Source organism: Erinaceus europaeus, chromosome 2, assembly GCF_950295315.1.
Source record: "Erinaceus europaeus chromosome 2, mEriEur2.1, whole genome shotgun sequence".
Lineage (NCBI taxonomy): Eukaryota > Metazoa > Chordata > Mammalia > Eulipotyphla > Erinaceidae > Erinaceus > Erinaceus europaeus.
Genome location: NC_080163.1, coordinates 3,993,345 through 4,014,132, shown reverse-complemented (window position 1 = coordinate 4,014,132; position 20,788 = coordinate 3,993,345). Strand labels below are relative to the sequence as shown.

Sequence of the window (20,788 nt, the reverse complement as noted above, 5' to 3'; positions counted from 1 at the left end):
CCTGTACTCGTCTTCCAGCCCCCCCTCCCTCCCTTTCTTCCTTCTATAGCACTGCTCAGTTTTGGTTTAAGGTATCGCTCAGAACTGAACCCGAGACTCCCAAGCCTCAGCTGTGAAAGTCGTTTGCAGGGCCAAGCCGCTGCCCACCTGCTAGAACACTCATTACCACGTTGGAGGACCAAGTCCCCCCCCCCTCTACAGGCGGGGGTGGGGTTCCTGAGAGGTGGAGCAGTGCTGCCGGTGTCCCCTCTCTCTGTCTCTCCATCTCTCTAAGAAAAGGCAGAAACAATGGGTCCCTTGAAACAGACCTACGAGCTTTTTCCAAAACAGAGACCCAAATCTTTAGCTGCAATATTATTTTTTTAATTCTTTTTTTAAACTTTATTTATGTATTTACTATTGGATAGAGACAGAGAGAAATTGAGGGGAAGGGAAGATAGAGATGGAGAGAGACAGAGAGATACCTGCAGCCCTGCTTCACCACTTGTGAAGCTTTTCCCCTGCAGGTGGGGACCAGGAGCTTGAACCAGGGTCCTTGTGCACTGTATTGTGTGCACTTAACCAGGTGCGCTACCGCCTGGCCCCCTCTGCAATATTCTTGTCTTTAGGTTCATGATTAGTCAACAACTTGTTCCACTTTATACCCTAACTCTTTTTCAGCCACCAGGCTCTAGATGCTACCACAATGCCAACCTGACTTCCCTGGGCAGACAACCCCACCAATGTGTCCTGGAACCCTGCTTCCCCAGAGCCCTTCCCCACTAGGGAAAGAGAGAGACAGGCTGGGAGTATGGACTGACCTGCCAACGCCCATGTCCAGCTGGGAAGCAATTACAGAAGCCAGACCTCCCACCTTCTGCACCCCACAATGACCCTGGGTCCATGCTCCCAGAGGGATAGAGAACAGGAAGAAAGCTTTCAGGGGAGGGGATGGGACACAGAGTTCTGGTGGTGGGAACTGTGTGGAAATACACCCCTCTTATGCTATGGTCTTGTCAAAATTTCAATTTTATAAATAAAAATTCAAAAAGAAAGAAAAGACAAAACCAAAACAGAAAAACAAAACAAAACAAACAAACAACCAAACAAGCAAAAAGATTCCTGAGAGTGGTGTTATTTCCCCAAGCCCCTTCTGCCTGTTCTAAGGACATTTGCCAAACTCCTAGAGTTCGCCCAGACGGCCCAGAATGACCTCCCCTCAAATCCTAACTCAACCAGATCACCTCTGCAAACACTATCTTCATCCCCAAGTATGGTTTCATTTATGACTGAAAGGGGCACCATGGACTTAAATTAGTGGCCTTCAACCAGCCCAGTACAGTTGCACCAGCAAACTCCTGGACGTGTCGGACATGTGTCTCCGTCTGGGACAGCTTCCTGACTAGTCTGAGCTCCACTGTCCTTCCAGTCTCAGCAGCATAATGGTTATGCAGAAGCCTCTCATCCCTGAGGTTCTGAAATCCCAGGTTCAACACCTCAGCGTCACCAAAAACCAGAGCTGAGCAGTGCTGGGGGGTCAGGCAGTAGTGCACCCAGGTAAGAGTACTTAGTACAGGGAGTCCGGCAGCAGCACAGCGGGTTAAGCGCAGGTGGTGCAAAGCGCAAGGCGTGGTGTAAGGATCCCAGTTCAAGGCCCGGCTCCCCACCTGCAGGGGAGTCAATTCACAGGCGGTGAAGCAGGTCTGCAGGCGTCTGTCTTTCTCTCCCCCTGTCTTCCCCTCCTCTCTCCATTTCTGTCCTATCCAACAAGATGACATCATCAACAACAATAACTACAACAGTAAAACAAGGGCAACAAAAGGGAGTAAGTCAATTTTATTTTTATTTTTTTAAGTTTTTTAAAATATTTATTTATTTTCCCTTTTGTTGCCCTTGTTGTTCTATTGTTGAAGTTATTATTGTTGTTCTTGATGTCATCGTTGTTGGTTGGCTAGGACAGAGAGAAATGGAGAGAGGAGGGGAAGACAGAGAGGGGGTGAGAAAGATAGACACCTGCAGACCTGCTTCACTGCCTGTGAAGCGACTCCCCTGCAGGTGGGGAGCCGGGGGCTCGAACCGGATCCTTTCGCCTGTTCTTGTGCTTTGTGCCACATGCGCTTAACCCGCTGCGCTACCGCCTGACTCCCATAAGTCAATTTTAAAAAACAGTACTTAGTACTAAGCGCAAGGATCCTGGTTCAAACCCCCGGCCCCCCACCTGCGGGGGAGGGGTGCTTCCCAGGCGGTGAAGCAGGTCTGCAGGTGTCTGTCTTTCTCTCTCCCTCTCTCCCTCCCCCTCCTCTGTCCATTTCTCTGTCTTATCCAATAAAGTGGGAAAAATGGCCTCCAGGAGCAGTGGATTTGTAGTGCTGGCACCGAGCCCCCGATAACCCTGGAGGGTAATGCTATGGTGTATCTCTCTCATTAAAATAAAATAAATGAAAACGGAGGAGGAGGAGGAGGAGGAGGCAGCTACCTAGCAACTCCACTTCCCCACCTGGTGGATGAATGGCAGTGAGCCCACCCGCTAAGAGGAGACCACCCCCTAAGAGGCCAGAGCTCACACCCAGGTTCCCTGTGCTCCTGGCGATGGCGGAAGGGCACCCTTGCAGAGCCTGTGCACAGATGAGTGGACGCAAGGATGTGGTCTGCACACAATGCACGTTATCTGATCTCGAGGAAGAAGGAAACTCCACCATGGGCCACAGGCCAACTAAAGTGTTTTCTCTGCCCGCAGGGTGCCCAGAGCCGCGTCTGCTATTCAAACAGACTTCACAGCACAAGGCGAATGAACATGAACGGGATGGCCGCTCACGCTCACGCTCACTCACTTGGGTAGTGCACTGCTTTGCTCTGTGTGCCACCTAGGCTCCAAGCAGGCCCCTACCGCCTTGCACTGCAGGGAAATGCTGGTGCCACGGTCTCTTGCACTCTCTCTCTGCCTCCATCAAGAGGAGGAGGAGGAGGAAGATGATGGTGGCTCAAAGGGCAGCACAGTGGCTAAAGTGCCCTATTTATTTTTTTATATAATTTTTATTAACTTTATTTACAGATAGATATAGCCAGAAATTGAGAGGGAAGGGGAGATTAAGAGGGAGAGAGACAGAGAGACACCTGCAGCCCTGCTTTCACCACTTGTAAGGCTTTCCCCCTGCAGGTGGGGACTGGGGGCTCGAACCTGGGTCCTGGCACAGCCAGGTGCACCACCACCTGGCCCCAAAGCGCTGGATTTATAAGCACGAGGTCCCAAGTTCAACCTCCGGCATAGTGTGTGCCACAGTGATGTTCTTGATCTCTCTCTCTTGTCTCTCTAGCTACCATGAATAAACAAATAGGCCTGTTAATTAATTTATTTGACAGGACAGAGAGAAATTGAGAAGGGAAGAGGAGTTAGGGGGAGAAAGAGAAGCACTTTCAGCACTGCCTCACCATTTGTGAAGCTTCTCTCCCGCAGGTGGAACTGGGGCTTGAACCTGGGTCTCTGTGCAAGGTAACACGCACACTTAATCAGGTGCACCACCACCAAGCCTTCCGGATTTATTTTTTCACTTGCTTTATTTACTTATTTATTTTGCCTCCAGGGTTATTTCTAGGGCTTAGTGCCAGCACCATGAATCCTCTGCTCCTGGAGGCTTTATTTATTTTTTATATTTATTTATTTATTTTCCCTTTTGTTGCCCTTGTTAACATTGTTTTGGTTATTGATGTTGTCGTTGTTGGCTAGGACAGAGAGAAATGGAGAGAGGAGGGGAAGACAGAGAGGGGGAGAGAAAGACAGACACCTGCAGACCTGCTTCACTGCTTGTGAAGCGACTCCCCTGCAGGTGGGGAGCCGGGGGCTCGAACCAGGATCTTTAAGCGGGTCCCTGTGCTTTGCGCCACCTGCACTTAACCCGTTGCGCTACTGCCTGACTCCCAGGCCTCCCCCCGCCTCTTTTGTTGCCCTTGTTTGTAGCCTTGTTGTGGTTATTATTATTGTTGTTGATGTCATCGTCGTTGGATAGGACAGAGAGAAGTGGAGAGAGGAGGGGAAGACAGAGAGGGGGAGAGAAAGATAGACACCTGCAGACCTGCTTCACCGCCTCTGAAGCGACTCCCTTGCAGGTGGGGAGCCGGGGGCTCGAACCGGGATCCTTATGCTGGTCCTTGTGCTTTGCACCACATACACTTAACCCGCTGCACTACCGCCCGACTCCCTTTGCCTTTTATTTTAATGAGGGGCAAAGTTCTTCTGCAAGAGAAGAAGCTTATGAATGGTGGAACAATGATGCCAGTGTCTCTCTCCCCCACCTTACATTTCTCCCTGTCTCTATCAAAAGCAAAAGTCATCAGAGGGTTAAGGAGACACTAATTAGGAGACAGTCCACACACACTCCCTCCCCACGCCCAGGAAGAGGAAGTTTTTTTTTTTTTTTTTTTTTAAATTTTTAATTTTTAATTTTATTTATTCCCTTTTGTTGCCTTTGTTGTCTTATTGTTGTAGTTATTATTGTTGTTGTCGTCGTCATTGTTGGATAGGACAGAGAGAAATGGAGAGAGGAGGGGAAGACAGAGAGGAGAGAGAGAGACAGACACCTGCAGACCTGCTTCACCGCCTGTGAAGTGACTCCCCTGCAGGTGGGGAGCCGGGGGCTCGAACCGGGATCCTTATGCCGGTCCTTGTGCTTTGCGCCACCTGCGCTTAACCCGCTGAGCTACAGCCCGACTCCCCAGGAAGAGGAAGTTTTTCTGTGCAGGCAAAAAGGAAACAGAACAGGGTCCGGTGGTGGTGCAGTGGATAAAGCATCGGACTCTCAAGCATGAGGTCTTGAGTTCAATCCCCGGCAGCACATGTATCAGAGTGATGTCTGGCTCTTTCTTTCTCCTCCTTTGTTTCTCAAAAGTAAATAAAATATTTTTTTTTAAAAAAAAAGGAGTTGGGTGGTAGCGCAGCGGGTTAAGTGCACCTGGTGCAAAGCGCAAGGACCAGCATAAGGATCCAGTTCGAGCCCCGGCTCCCCACCCGCAGGGGAGTCGCTTCCCAGGCGGTGAAGCAGGTCTGCAGGTGTCTGTCTTTCTCCCCCCCTCTCTGTCTTCCCCTCCTCTCTCCATTTCTCTCTGTCCTATCCAATAAAATGAAGAAAAAAAAAAAAAAGGCCACCAGGAGCAGTGGATTCATAGTGTAGGCACCAAGCCCCCGCGAGAACCCCCGAGGTATTTAAAAAAGGGGGCGGGTGGTGACACACCTGGTTAAGCGCATGCATTACAGGGCTCAAGGACCTGGGTTCGAGCCCCCGCACCCAACTGCAGGGGGAAAGCTTTATGAGTGGTGAAGCAGGGCTGCAGGTGTCTCTCTCCCTCTCTTTCACCCCCTTCCCTCTTGATTTCTGGCTGTCTCTATCCAATAAATAAATATAATACAAAATTACAAAAAGGAAACAGAAGCCCAATATATAAATGTGAAAATGAAAACAATGGAGCCTCTTGGTTTATTTTACACTGCCTGCAAATCCTCTTATCTAAGTGTAAACATATTTAAAAGGAAAAAAAAATTAGCTCTGCCATGCCTTTCAAGCACAGCTGAGTGGATCTGTCCTGCTGTCGGCACTTCGGATCTGTCCTGCTGTCGGCACTTTGGTGGCTCCCTGATGTCCTGGGACATTTTCCCAGATTCTCTGCCCACTATTTGTAGGCCCCACCCATCACCAGCTGGATTCTCATCCACTCCAACATCAAATTCCTAAGATTATTTTTTTCATTTAAGAGGGATTAAATGGTTCAGTCAACAGTAAAACCCAGTAGTGGGTCCATGCGCACTTCTCAGTTCTCCACAGAACGCTCTCAGCCCTCATTCTGCCCTCCTCTGCCTCCATGTTCCAAGTCCTGCACACTCCCCGCACCCCACTGCCCCAGAGTCCTTTACTTGCTGTACTAAATCCTAAGATTTTTTTAAATGCTTTATTTATTTATTTTTGTTGCCTTTGTTGTTTTACTGTTGTAGTTATTCTTGTTGTTGTTGTTGGATAGGGCAGAGAGAAATGGAGAGAGAAGGGGAAGACAGAGAGGGGGAGAGAAAGACACCTGCAGACCTGCTTCACTGCTTGTGAAGCGACTCCCCTGCAGGTGGGGAGCTGGGGCTCGAACCGGGATCCTTACACCGGTCCTTGCGCTTTGTGCCACCTGCGCTTAACCTGCTGCACTATCATCCAACTCCTCCTAAAATTTATTTTATTGTTGTAGTTATTATTGTTATTGATGTCGTTGTTGGATAGGACAGAGAGAAATGGAGAGAGGAGGGGAAGACAGAGAGGGGGAGAGAAAGACAGACACCTGCAGACCTGCTTCACCGCCTGTAAAGCGTCTCCCCTGCAGGTGGGGAGCCGGGGCTCGAACCGGGATCCTTACACTGGTCCTTGCACTTCATGCCACCTACGCTTAAACCGCTGCACTACTGCCCGACTCCCATAACTCCTAAGATTTTAAAGCCAACAGCCCAGCCCAGTTGGTGTTGAAGCTGGCAGAGTACAGGATTTACAAGCATGAGGTCCTGAGTCTTTTTTGTAAAGACTTTATTTATTTTTAAAATATTTTTATTTATTTATCATTGGATAGAGACAGAGAAATTGAGAGGAGTGAGGGAGATAGAGAGGCAGAGAGACCCCTGCATCCCTGCTTCACTACTTGCAAAGCTTTCTCCCTGCAGGTGGGGACCAGGGGCTTGAACCCAGGTCCTTGTGCAGTGAGTGTAATGTGCGTGCTTAACCAGGTGCGCCACCACCCGGCCCCGTCTTACAACTTTGTAAATGGATATTAAGTCACAATAAAGTAAGGGACCGGGCTGTGGCACACCCGGTTAAACGCACGTAGTATAAATAACATTCAGTAACAGTGGTGAGCCTGGTTGAGCGCACAGGTTACCACATGCAGGGACCTGGGTTCAAATCCCTGGTCCCCACCTGCAGGTCCTTCACCTGAGTGGTGAAGCAGGTTTGCAGTGTCTCTTGTTCTCTCGCTTCCCTCTCTATCATTTAAAAAAATTGTGATTAACAGTAAGGTGCGGTTGTATGATTCCATTGTATAGTTACACACCATGCCCACCACCAAAGCCCCTCTCAATCTCTGTCTCTATTAAAAAATAAATAAAATTTTATTTATTTTTAAATTTTTAATATTTATTTTCCCTTTTGTTGCCCTTGTTGTTTCATTATTGTTGTGGTTATTATTGTTGTTCTTTAGGTCGTCCTTGTTGGATAGGACAGAGAGAAATGGAGAGAGGAGGGGAAGACAGGGGGAGAGAAAGACAGACACCTGCAGATCTGCTTCACTGCCTGGGAAGCGACTCCCCTGCAGGTGGGGAGCCGGGGGCTCAAACCGGGATCTTTCCGCTGGTCCCTGCGCTTAACTCGCTGTGCTACTGCCCGGCTCCCTTAACTGCTTATTTATTATAGATGAGAGCTAGAGTTTCACACGAACAGCAGAGAGAGAGAGACCAGCACACGCTGCTGCTTCACGAGACACAGAGCGTCAACCAAGGCGCCTCAGACATTCCGACATGATTTTCTACCAGTTCTCTCCCAGCCACAGTAAGTATGTCGAACAGATTCATTTATTGAGAAAGAAAGAGAGATAGAAATAGAAAGAGAGAGAGAGAACCAGAACATCACTCTGGGACTTAGCTTGCTGGGTATCAGACCTGGGACCTCAGAGCCTGGGGTGGGCGGGAAAGACTTTTTGCATAACAACTGGCTCTCTCCCCAGCCTTAAAATAGTGAATTTATTTTTTATTTTAATTGGAAGATTGGAGAGAACAACACTACTCACTGAACTGCAGAATAACTTTCTTTTTCCTTTTACCAGAGCACTGCTCAGCTCTGGCTTATAGTGGTGCTAGGGACTGAACTTGAGATCTTTGGTGCCTCAGACATAAAAGTCTTTCTGTGGGAGTTGGGCGATAGCACAGCGGGTTAAGCGCAGGTGGCACAAAGCGCAAGGACCGGCTTAAGGATCCCGGTTCGAGCCCCCGGCTCCCTACCTGCAGGGGAGTCGCTTCACAGGCGGTGAAGCAGGTCTGCAGGTGTCTGTCTTTCTCTCCCCCTCTCTGTCTTCCCCTCCTCTCTCCATTTCTCTCTGTCCTATCCAACAACAACGATATCAACAACAATGACACCAATAACAACAACAATAATAACTACAGCAAGGGCAACAAAAGGGAATAAATAAGTTTAAAAAAAAAAGTTGAGAATACAGGTCCATGAAGGATGATAAATGACATAGTGGGGGTTGTACTGTTAAATGGGAAACTGGGGAATGTTATGCATGTACAAACTATTGTATTTACTGTTGAATGTAAAACATAAAAAAAAAAGTCTTTCTGTATAACCATTATGCTCTGGGATGCTAGTAGCTGATCTAAGAGCAAACCTTTTACCACACAGGGCGACCGAGGTTCAAGCCCCATCTCCGCGTGGAGGGGAGACTTCACAAACAGCGGAGCAGCGCTGCAGGTGTCTCTTCTCTCTCACCCTCTGTCAAAAGGAATTAAACTTTATTTTTGCCTCCGGGGTTATTGCTAGAGCTCAGTGTCTGTACTACGAAGCCACTGCTCCTGGAGGCATCTTTTTTCTTGTTGTTGGACAGGACAGAGAAGTTGAGAAAGGAGGGGAAGACAGAGAGGGGGAGAGAAAGACAGACACCTGCAGACCTGCTTCACCACCTGGGAAGCGACTCCCCTGCAGGTGGGGAGCCGGGGTTTGAACCGGGATCCTTATGCCGGTCCTTGTGCTTTGCACCACCTGCGCTTAACCCGCTGCGCTACAGCCCGACTCCCTCTTTGTGCTTCATTTATTTATTTTTGATGAGACAGAGAGAAGCTGAGAGGGGAGGGGGAGACACCTACAGTCCTGCTCTAATGTTCATGAAGCTTCCCCCTGCAGGTGGGGTTTGGAGTAACAGATGCACTCTAGTAGCTGTGCCACTGTCCAGCATAATGGTGATGCAAAGAGACTCTTGTGCCTGAGGCTCTGAAGTCCCAGGTTCAATCCCCCCCCCCCCACTACCACAAACCAGAGATAAGCAGTGCTCTGGTAAATAAACAAAACTTCAATCTTTAGTTCCAATTTCAGCCAGGGGTAGAGACCCCACTTCTTCCCACCCTTAAGTGTCCCCAAACCCCCTGCGTGAGTACTCAGATCCCGGCCCCCCCCCGGTGCTGGGTGTGCGGTCTCTTTGGAGTCGGCCCTGCCAGGGCGGGTCACACAGGAAGACTGAAAGCACCTGTCAGCAGCATCACACCCTCAAGTGTCATTTCCAGTCTTGGATGTGTCACTGTGGGAGCCCGGCCAACCCCTGGCCCTCTCTAAGCCTCAACTTCCTTCCTTTATCCTTCCTTCAGTGAGAGAGAGAGAGAGAGAGAGAGAGAGAAAGAGAGAGAGAGAGAGAGAGAAATGATCAAAGTAGTTATCTGCCACCTGTGATTTCCTAGTCATTTTTTTTTTAATTTTCAAGAACTATTTCATTAAAAAAAAATGAATGAGGGAGACAGAAAAATGGTTATTCAGAAAGACATTAGGGGGTTGGGTGGTAGCACAGCGGGCTAAACGCATATGGAACGAAGCACAAAGACTGGCACAAGGATCCTGGTTCAAGCCCCGACTCCCCTGCAGGCCTCTGGGAAATATAAATAAATAAAAATTCTATCAGAGAGGGAAGAGAGAGAGCATCTCTCAAGCCCAAACACCTCCCATGTGGCTTTGGGACTTGAACTGAAGACCTCAGAGACTCAGGCATGACAGTCCATTGAGGTGGCCTCAGAGGCGGCGGTGGATAAAAACTGGACAGTCAAGTACGAGGTCCAGAATGCAACTCCCAGTATAGCCTGTGCTCTGCTATGCTCTCTCACTTGCTCTCCTTCTCATAAATCAGAAAGATAAAGGCTGTTGTGTAAACTGCTGTGCTAGCTCCATGGCCCTCTGCGGGCGCGCACGCACACACATATGTATTTTTACCAGAGCACACACACACATATATATTTTTTTTACCAGAGCACTGCTTAGCTCTGGCTTATGATGGTGCTGGGGCTTGAACTTGGGACTTTTGGTGCCTCAGGCAAATATATATATATATATATATATATATATATATATATATTTTTTTTTTTTAAGGAAAACACTATTTTATTTATTTATTTAATGAGAGGGGTAGGAGGAAATAAAGAACCAGACATAAATCTGGTACATGTGCTGCTGGGGATTGAACTTGGGACATCATGCTTGAGAATCCAACACTTAATCCAGAGTGCCACCTTCCTGATCACCAGGCAGAGATTTCTGGCATAAGCACTATGCTACCTGCCCAGCCTTGCCTATTTTATTCTAACTTTTTAATATAATTTTTTTTTGCTATTATCTTTATTTATTGGCAGGAGACAGCCAGAAAACAAGAGGGAAGGGGGTGATAGAGAGGGAGAGAGACAGAGACACCTGCAGCCCTGCTTCACCACTCACAAAGCTTTCCCCTTGCAGATGGGGACCAGGGGCTTGAACCCGGCTCCTTGAGCGTTATAACATGTGCGCTCAACTAGGAGCACCACCACCCGGACCCCCTATTTTATTCTTTATTTAATATTTTATTTCTTTATTTTATTTTTGAGAGAGATGCAGAAACACCAGAGCACTGCTCAGCTCTGGTTTATGGTGGTGCAGGGGATTGAACCTGGGACTTTAGAGCCTCAGGCATGAGAGGCTGTTTGCATAACCATTATGCTATCTACCCTCTGCCCTATTTTATTCTTTTTTTTAATGTATTTTATTTATTTATTCCCTTTTGTTGCCCTTGTTGTTTTTTTTTATTGTTGTAGTTATTATTGTTGTTGTCGTTGTTGGATAGGACAGAGAGAAATGGAGAGAGGGAGGGGAAGACAGAGAGGAGGAGAGAAAGATAGACACCTGCAGACCTGCTTCACCACCTGGGAAGCGACTCCCCTGCAGGTGGGGAGCCGGGGTTCGAACCGGGATCCTTCTGCCAGTCCTTGTGCTTTGCGCCACCTGCGCTTAACCTGCTGCACTACAGCCCGACTCCCCCTATTTTATTCTTAATCACTTATTTTATTTATTTCACATCAGGAACAGAGTCTCAATGAGACAAAGAGGAAGAGAGAGAACAGCCACGGTCTGTTCACGTGCTTGGGGCCTGAACCAGGAACCTCAGGCGCACAAGTCTCGTGACCTGCCATATACTTCCCTGAGCACTTGTGTGGCTCTTCATAAAAGATTCACTTATCCCTATTAATTATTAAAAAAGGAAAGAGGAAGTGGGCAGAACCAGAGCTGCACTACCACTTGTGAGCCCAGTGCTTTATCCACCACACCACTTCGTGAGCCAAAGATTTTATTTTATAATTTTATTATTTATTTAGTTATTTTTAAAGGTTTTATTTATTTATGAGAAAGATAGGAGGAGAAAGAACCAGACATCACTCTGGCACATGTGCTGCCGGGGATCGAACTCGGGCCCTTATGCTTGAAAGTCCAAAGCTTTACCACTGCGCCACCTCCCGGACCACCAAAGATTTATTTTTTCAAGTTTTTTACATTATCTCCTCACTGGGGCTTCACTTTTCCAGAGAGAGAAAAACAGAGGCGCCCGTTGGTGGCTCCCCCAGCAGAGCACAGATGTTCATGTACAGGGATTGGGGTTCAAGCCTCTGGTCCCCCCACCTGCGGGGGGAGGCTTCATGAGCAGTGAGGTTGTGCCGCAGATGTCTCTCCTTCTCTCTCTAGCTCTCACCCTCTACAAAAGTGGAAGAAAAAAGAAAAGGCCAGGAGTTGGGTGGTAGCGCAGCGGGTTAAGTGCACATGACGCAGAGCGCAAGGACCAGCTTAAGGATCCCGGTTCGAGCCCCCAGCTCCCCACCTGCAGGGGAGTCGCTTCACAGGCGGTGAAGCAGGTCTGCAGGTGTCTGTCTTTCTCTCCCCCTCTCTGTCTTCCCCTCCTCTCTCCATTTCTCTCTGTCCTATCCAACAAGGAATGACGACAACAATAATAATTACAACAACAATTAAAAAACCAAGGGCAACAAAAGGGAAAAATAAATAAACATTAAAAACAAAGAAAAAAGAAAGACCGCCAAGCATAGTGTAGCTGTGTAGACGCCAAGCCCCAGTGACAGCCTTGACGTCTATAATAACAGGAATAATAATGATGATCTAGAAGTAAGTAAAAACCATAAAATACATAAATAAAAGACAAAGAGGCAGGGGGGAAAGAGGAAATATCGGTACACGAAAGCTCCCTCCAGTGCCCTGGGGGCCGGGCCCAAGGCCGGGCTGTGCGCATGGCAAAGCATCACACTGCCCAGGTGAACGCTCTTGCTGGCTGCCATGTTTTATTTACCGCAATACTTTATTCATTTTAACGAAAGGGATGTCGGGAGAGGTCAGAGAAGCTAGAACACTGCTCAGCTCCGGCTTATGGTGGTGCTGGGGACTGAACCTGAGACCTTAGGCATGAGAGTCCTGCCCAGCCTGATTTTATGTCAGTGAGCCATGACACTGTGGGTGCTGAAGTCAGGGACAGGCAGAGTGGGAGTCAGAGGGCACCCCGGGGCCCTGCACAGCCCCCCTGATCTGTCTCACCAACGCTGGGCTGACTGGCCCGCCCACAGGGCAGCTCGGTCTCCGGACTAAAATGGCTTTAGACCACAAGTCACCGCGCCCTCACACTCTCCCGCCTCCGTCCCCAGAGAAGCACAGCCAGGGTTGTCCAGAATTTATTGGAAGGCACAAGGCACGCAGTCGGAGGAATATTCCAGGCGGTCTGGGGGCCGTCCCTCCTCTGTCCAGGAGCAGGAGGGAGGGGGTTCTCAGGCTCAGTCCCCCATGGGCAGCCACAGGGCCTTGGTGCGAGCTGCCCACAGCCCCAGCTCTGGGCCAGCCCCCTCGGCCTCCTGGTCCCAGGCCCGCTGGTGGCCCCTGTTCACCCACACAGGCTTCAGGTTTCCCGCTGAGGCCCACTCCACGAACTGGGAGCCCTGGGGAGAGGGGACGGGTAAGGCGAGGGGTCAGGGCACCAGGCCCGGCAACTGCTTCCTTGGCAAACAGAAACCTTGATGAGGTCCTGAGATGGCCTAGTGGGTAGAGCCCACACCTTACTGTGCTGAGGCCCTGGGTTCCTGACCAGGCAACACACGGCAGCACCAAGGACAGCACCAAAAGCAAGCTGCAGGGGTGTTCACGTGAAGCAGGGCTGTGGGGGTTCTCTGTTCTCCTCTCCCATTTTCCTACCCTTCCTTCCTTTCTTCCTTCCTTTCTTTCTTTCTTTCTTTCTTTCTTTCTTTCTTTCTTTCTTTCTTTCTTTTTCTTTTTTTTTACTTTATTATCTTTATTTATTTATTGGATAGAGACACTTAGAAATGGAGAAGGGGGGAGTTGGGTGGTAGCGCAGCGGGTTTAGTGCACGTGGCTCGAAGCGCAAGGACCCGCATAAGGATCCTGGTTCGAGCCCCCGGCTCCCCATCTGCAGGGGAGTCGCTTCACAAGTGGTGAAGCAGGTCTGCGGGTGTCTTTCTCTCCCCCTCTGTCTTCCCCTCCTCTCTCCATTTCTCTCTGTCTTATCCAACAATGATGACATTAATAACAACAATAACTACAACAATAAAAAAAAGGGCAAAAAAAAAAAGAAAAAGAATGGAGCTGGGGAGGCCACACATGTGTGAGGTCTTTGGTTCAACCTCCAGTGCTGCTTTAAAGAAACAAAAACAAAAAAAATATGTCTTGGGGGCCAGGTGGCGGTGGCATACCAGGTTCAACACACACACACACATACACACACACTCACACACACAAACACACATACACACACACACTCACACACACTCACACACATACACACACACACTCACACACACACACACACACAACCATGCACACACACACACATATACACACACACAAACACATACATACACACAACCATGCACACACACACATACACACTCACACACAAACACACACACATACATACACACACACTCACACATACACACACACACACATACACACACACTCACACATACACACACACTCACAAACACATACACACACACTCACACACACACACACACAACCATGCACACACACACACACTCACACACACACAAACACACTCACACACACATATACACACACAAACACATACATACACACAACCATGCACACACACACATACACACTCACACACAAACACACACACATACACACACAATCACACACACACACACAAAACAAATACACACAAACACACACACACACACACAAACATGCACAAGGAACCAGGTTTGAGTCCTTGCTCCCCACCTGCACAGGGGATGTTTCACAAATCGTAAAGCAGGTTTGCAGGTATCTATCTCTCTCCCTCCCCGTTTTTAAAGTTATTTTTATGTACTGGGGGGGGCAGAGACAGAGAGAGAGAGAGACAGAAGAGACCAGAGCATTACTCAGTTCTGGCTGATGGTGGTGCTGAGGATTGATCCTGGAAGCTGACACAGCCTCAGGCAGGAAGGTCTTTTGCAGGACCATTATGCTCTCTCCCCAGCGCAGCCCCTCTCTCTCCCTCCCTATCTCCCTTTCCTCTGTCCTATCAAATTAAAAAAAAAAAGTGCCAAGAGCAGTGGATTCATCGTGTTGGCACCAAGCCCAGCAATAACTCTGGTGGCAATAAAAAAATGATAAATAGTGTGATCTGGGAAGTGGCGCAGTGGATAAAGCATTAGATTCTCAACCATGAGGTCCTGAGTTCAATCCCTGGCAGCACATGTACCAGAGTGATGTCTGGTTCTTTCTCTCTCTGCCTATCTTTCTCATGAAAATAAATACTTTAAAAAAATTATAAAATATATATACTTTTTTTTTGCCTCCAGGGTTATTGCTGAGGCTCAGTGCCTGCACCATGAATCCACTCCTCCTGGAGGCCATTTTTTCCCCCTTTTGTTGCCCTTGTTGTTTTTATCACTGTTGTGGTTATTATTATTGTTGTTACTGATGTCATTCGCTGTTGGATAGGACAGAGAGAAATGGAGAGAGGAGGGGAACACAGAGAGGAGGAGAGAAAGACAGACACCTGCAGACCTGCTTCACCGCCTGTGAAGCGACTCCCCTGCAGGTGGGGAGCCGGGGGCTTGAACCGGGATCCTTACGCCGGTCCTTGCACTTCACTTCATGTGCGCTTGACCCGCTGTGCTACTGCCCGACTACCAGAATACAACTTTCAAGATGAGTAAACAGTGACCTGGGAAGTGGCGCAGTGGGTGAAGCTTTGGACCCTCCAGCATGAAGCCTGGAGTTCGACCCTCTGCAAACACATGTCGCAGAGTGACGTCTGCTTTTTTTCCTCTCTCAAGAAGTAAGTAAAATCTGTGGTCTGGGAGGCAGCCAAGTGGATAAAGCGTTAGACTCTCAAGCATGAGGTCCTGAGTTGGAGCCCTGGCAGCACACGCACCAGTGTGATGTCTGGTTCTCTCTCTCTCTCCATCTTTATTTTTCTTTTCTTTTTTAAAAAAATTATCTATTTATTGGATAGACAGCCATAAATTGAAAGGAAAGGGGAGAGAGAGAGGGAGAGAGACAGAGACACCTGCAGCCCTGCTCTGCCAGTCACAAAGCTCCCCCTGCAGTTGGGGACTTGGGGGCTTGAACACTGCAATATACGCCTTCAACCAGGTGTGCTACCACTCTCCTCCGACCTTCCTAATAAAGAAATGAATGATCTTACGATCTTAAAAAAAAGGAATAATTGGTCTATTGTTCCAAAGTTAGAGACTCTGAGGTGGGGGAGGGTTCAGGTCCTGGGACATGACGGCAGAGGAGGGCCTACTGGGGTTCAATTGTTATGTGGAAAACCGGGAAATGTTACTCATGTGCGAACTATTGTGGGGCCCAGGCCCTTGTTGCTATGGAGATTCTCTACTCCCCCCTGGTTGCCAAGGAGGGCTCCAACAGGAGCCTGAGGGGGGAGGGGAAGGCGGCGGTGCACTTGATGGGGTCTGGTTACCCTGCTCAAAGATTCAGGTTCAAGCCCTTGGTCGCCACCTGTGCGGGAAGCTCTGCAAGTGGTGAAGCGGGGCTGGGCTGCGGGTGTGCGTGTGTTTCTCTGTCTGACCCTTCCTCTCAGTATCTGTTTCTAAGCAATAAATTAAAAAAAAATTTTTTTTTAAAGAAAAGAAGCCTACAGTGGCAGAGGCATGTCCCCATGATGCTGGAGGGCTGGGCCAAGTTTTTCTAATGCTGGGGGTTGGAGCCTTGCTGACATGACACTGAGGGGGCGGGGTCAAGTTCTCAAGATGATGAAGTGTGGGGCTACGCTCCCGTGATGCCGAGGGGGTAGACCATGTCCCCATGATGCTGAGGGTGGGGCAGAAAGGGTACCTGGGCAGATCCAAAATACCACAGGGCCTGGATGTCCTGGTGCAGGGCCAGGCAGCGGGTCAGGTGGTCCCGGTCCCCCGTCACCACGTTCACCACACCGGCTGGCAACAGGGAGGCCATATCCTAGGGGACAGGCCAGTGTCAGGCAAGGCTGGGAGGAAGGGAACCTGAGATCCTAAGCACGGTGGCCGGGTGAGGAGGGAGCATCTGAGGGTGGTCAGATGTGACCCCCCGGGAAAGGAGGGGTAAGGAGTGCCCAGTGGGGGCTGGGGCTGCTGTGGTCCCAAGCGGCTGGGTGAGAGACCTTTGCGCACCTGCTATCTGGGGGCTGCCAGGAGCAGCAGCGGGGGGGGGGGTGTGTGGGGGTGCCTACCTGGCAGACCTCCAAGGCCGGGATGGGACAGGCTCCACTCGGCACCAGGACCACGGTGTTGCCATGGGCCAGGGCGGGGGCGAGCAGAGACACAAAGGCCAGCAGGGGCCACCCATCCGGGCACACGATGGCCAGCACACCCAACGGCTCCCGCAGCCTGAGCACCGGGCCCCTCATCTCTGCCACCTGCAGGGACGAGCAGGAGATCGAGGCCTGGGCCCGGAGCCCGACTGCCACCCAGCCCTCCTCCCTGGCCCATTGCTCACTCTTCCGAAAGCGCCAAGCTCAGGACTTGGGCGCCGGGCTCAGTTCCTGCTTCTGCTCCCCAGCTGTGTGGCCTTGGGCCAGTTAGCCTCTCTGGGCCTCTGCGTCATGTACTTATTTATCTACTTACATGCAAAATGATTTATTTATGGCCCAGGAAGTGTAGCAATGAGTACGGCACTTGGAAACATGGGGCTCTGAGGTTGGTCCTCAACATTCTACACACCAGAGCAATGGAGCGATGTTCTAGCTCTCTCTCTTTTCTTACCTTGTGTTTAAACATTTTTTTTTTTTGCCTGCAGGGTTATTGCTGGGGCTCGGTGCCTGCACCATGAATCCACTGCTCCTGGAGGCCATCCCCCCCCACCCTTCTTTTGTTGCCCTTGTTGTTGTAGCCTTGTTGTGGTTATCACTGTTGTTGATGTCATTTGTTATTGGATAGGACAGAGAGAAATGGAGAGAGGAGGGGAGACGGGGGGGGGGAGAGACAGACACCTGCAGACCTGCTTCACCGCCTGTGAAGCGACCCCCCCTGCATGTGAGGAGCTGGGGGCTCAAACCGGGATCCTTGAGCTTTGTGCCATATGCTTAACCCGCTGCGCTCCCGCCCGACCCCGTGTTTTAAATATTTGCATTTAAAGGCAGAGACACAGAGGCAAAGACAGTGAAAGAGGCCCCGCGCTGAAGCTTCCTTCAGTGCAGCGAGGGACAGGCTCAGACTGGGGTTGCGCGCAGCGTGAAGCAGCACACTGTTCATGGGCTTATTTTGCCAGCCCAGACTCCTCTGTTTACTTGCCTTCTTTTCTTTTAATGAGAAAGAGAAAGGCCAGAACACTGCTCAGCTCTTGTTTACGGTGGTGGGGACTGAACCAGGGACCTGGGAGCCTGAGGCGAGAGTCTTTTGCAGAACCATTATACAATCTCCCCAGCCCCCCAGGCTTTTTAAGCCTGAGGCTCCAAAGACCCAGGTTCAATTCCCCCCACACCAGCATGAACTAAAAAGAGAAACAGCATCACTCGGACACATGTGACATTAGGGATAGAATTCCAAACCTCATGGTTGAGAATCCAACATTTTATCCACTGTACCACTTCCTGGACCACTCCAATTTACTGTAATATATATGTATGTGAATTATTAATATCAGAGAGAGAACAAGTGATGATGGAATCAGACAGAAACCACAGCACTGGGAGTCGGGCGGTAGCGCAGCAGGTTAAGCGCACATTGTGGAAAGCTCAAGGACGGGCATTAAGGATCCCGGTTTGAGCCATTGGCTCCCCACCTGCAGGGGAGTCGCTTCACAGGCGGTGAAGCAGGTCTGAGGTGTCTGTCTTTCTCTCCCCCTCTCTGTCTTCCCCTCCTCTCTCCATTTCTCTGTCCTATCCAACAACAAAGACATCAATAACAACAACAACAATAACTACAACAATAAAATAACAAGGGCAACAAAAGAGAATAAATTTTTAAAATAGCTTATAAAAAAAAGAAGAAGGGAGTCGGGCGGTGGCGCAGTGGGTTAAGCGCACGTGGCGCAAAGCGCAGGGACCGGTGTAAGGATCCTGGTTCGAGCCCCCGGCTCCCCACCTGCAGGGGAGTCGCTTCACAGGCGGTGAAGCAGGTCTGCAGGTGTCTATCTTTCTCTCCCCCCTCTCTGTCTTCCCCTCCTCTCTCCATTTCTCTCTGTCCTATCCAACAACAAAGCAACGTCAACAATGGCAATAATACCGCAATGAAGCTACAACAAGGGCAACAAAAGGGGGAAAAAAAAATGGCCTCCAGGAGCGGTGGATTCATGGTGCAGGCACCGAGCCCAGCAATAACCCTGGAGGAAAAAAAAAAAAAGAAGAAAGAAACCACAGCACTGCTCAGCTCCGGCATAAGGAGGCGTCAGGGACAGAACCTGCAGCCTGTGTATTCGACTTGATATTCTGCCAGGCTGAGCCGGCTCCCCGAACTCACTGCAGCGTTCCAACCCCCAACCCACTCCAGACCGCAGGCCCACGGACCCCCTTACCTGCAGGGAGTGGCCCTGGGCCTGGACTCGGGCCCCCCACAACCGGAGCCGCCTGGCACTCAGCTGCAGCTCTGCCTTGGCGGTGGCGGGGTTCACTCCATGCCTCTCCAGCCCCGAGACCAGCACCGACTCCCGGCGCTCCAGCGCGGCCGCCAGGGCCCACAACAGGGCTGCCCGGGCCCCCGGCACCTGCCGGGCCCAGCTGCCGGGAGGGTGAGCGTTGGCTCAGCTTTCTGGGGGTGCCACTGCTCCCCCACCCTGTGCCCCTGGGTGTGCCGGCCTTGGACCCAGGGAAGGGGCCGCTCTGACCCCGGCTGCCTTCGGGGGCCAGGCCCCACAGCCCATCATCCCTGGGCAGCCCCAGACCACCCCGACTCCCTGAAACCCCTCTTACCCAGGAGCAGCCTGCTGGGCGGCCTCCACGGCACCCCGGATGTCCTTGGCTCCACCCTCAGCCACATAGCCCTGGAGGCCACCGCTGGAGTCGTGGACCGGCCTGGAGCTCCGGGACCCGGGGGCCTGGAAACGGCCCCCCACCAAGAGCCCATAGGGGGCGCTGGAGCAGGGCAAGGTGTGAAGGTGTGAAGGTGGGGCCCGGGCCAGGGCCTACTCTGAGCCACATGATGTCCCAGGAACCTCTGGAGTCCCCAAATTTCCGGCCCCAAGAGCCTCAGAGAGATCCCAATGCTTAGTCCTGTGAGTTTCAGGGGAACCCAAATTCCTGATCTCACGGGCCTCTGGAGGACCCCCAAGTTCCCAGTCCCATAAACCTCTGGGAGCGGCCAGTCCTTCCCTTCGCAGAATGACCACTCTCCTCAGCCCGGGGCTCAGGGTTGGGGTGAGGTCATATGGCCCGGAATGCAATTCTCAGCAGGTCTTAGGGTCTCCTCGCTGGCTCTAATGATGTCCCCTTTCTGGCCCAGGGGGACCCTGAGTGCAACGGGGGTGCAGAGCTCACCTGGGCCCCGCCTCTGGCCCAGCTGGGATGGCCGGGGACGCAGCGAGGCCGAAGGCTTCATAGCTGAGATTCCCGCAGAGGCAGGGCTGCCGGGCAGGGCTCCCCGAGGGGCGCAGAAACTCCCACAGGCCCTGCCACAGGAGGGGTGTCAGACAGGCCTCAGGCTGGGCCCGGGGTGCAGGGGGGTGGTGGTGGCGGCTGTGGGGGGCACTCACGTCGGGCCCCCCGATCCAGGAAGAGCCACTCTCCTTGCAGCCACCAGCTGGCACGGCGGGGTCTCGGAGGCCGTGGGCATTGATCCAGACGGTGCCCACCCGGAGGCTGCGGGCGGACAGGACACAGGAAGCTCAGGGAGAACGGCCAGGGTGGGGCCAGAGACCCCGAGAGACACACCCGCACAGAAGCCAGCAGAGGGGCTACGTACGTGGGTAGAGCACAGGCCTTTCTGTGCCTGAGGCCCTGGGGTCTGCGCCGAGACCTCTTGCACAGCACCACGGACAGCACCAGGGGGAGCCCCACGGACAGTGGATGGGGGGTTTGCTGTCTCTCCTCCCTCTCCTGCTGTCTCTCCTTCTCATCTCCAAGTGAGGTCTCGAGTTCTCGCCCAAGGCAGGCAGGCATGTGCCCGAGTGGTGCTCCCTGGTTTTGGCCTCCTCCTCCTCCACCATCACCATCACCACTTCTCCTAATCCCTCTTCATCAAACAGTATTTATTTTTGATAGAGACAGAGAGAAACTGAGAGGAAAGGGGTACATAGGCAGGAAGAGACCGAGCCAGATACCTGCAGCACTGCTTTCC

At 51.0% G+C, this 20,788-nt stretch overlaps 1 protein-coding gene across 2 annotated transcripts in view; it reads right to left on the bottom strand.

Annotated features, from left to right (window-relative positions):
- Positions 1-12,708: 12,708 nt before the first annotated feature.
- ALDH16A1 (aldehyde dehydrogenase 16 family member A1) overlaps positions 12,709-20,788 on the bottom strand; it is a 29,037-nt gene continuing 20,957 nt past the window's right edge. For both annotated transcript variants that reach the window (XM_007531312.3, XM_060174421.1), the window contains 7 exons: positions 20,205-20,310; positions 19,990-20,120; positions 19,426-19,587; positions 19,032-19,233; positions 16,750-16,935; positions 16,377-16,499; positions 12,709-12,985 (listed from right to left, as the gene is read on the bottom strand). In XM_007531312.3, coding sequence (XP_007531374.1) covers positions 12,824-12,985; positions 16,377-16,499; positions 16,750-16,935; positions 19,032-19,233; positions 19,426-19,587; positions 19,990-20,120; positions 20,205-20,310 — 1,072 coding nt within the window. In that variant the 3' untranslated portion in view covers positions 12,709-12,823. The remainder of the gene's footprint in view (positions 12,986-16,376; positions 16,500-16,749; positions 16,936-19,031; positions 19,234-19,425; positions 19,588-19,989; positions 20,121-20,204; positions 20,311-20,788) is intronic.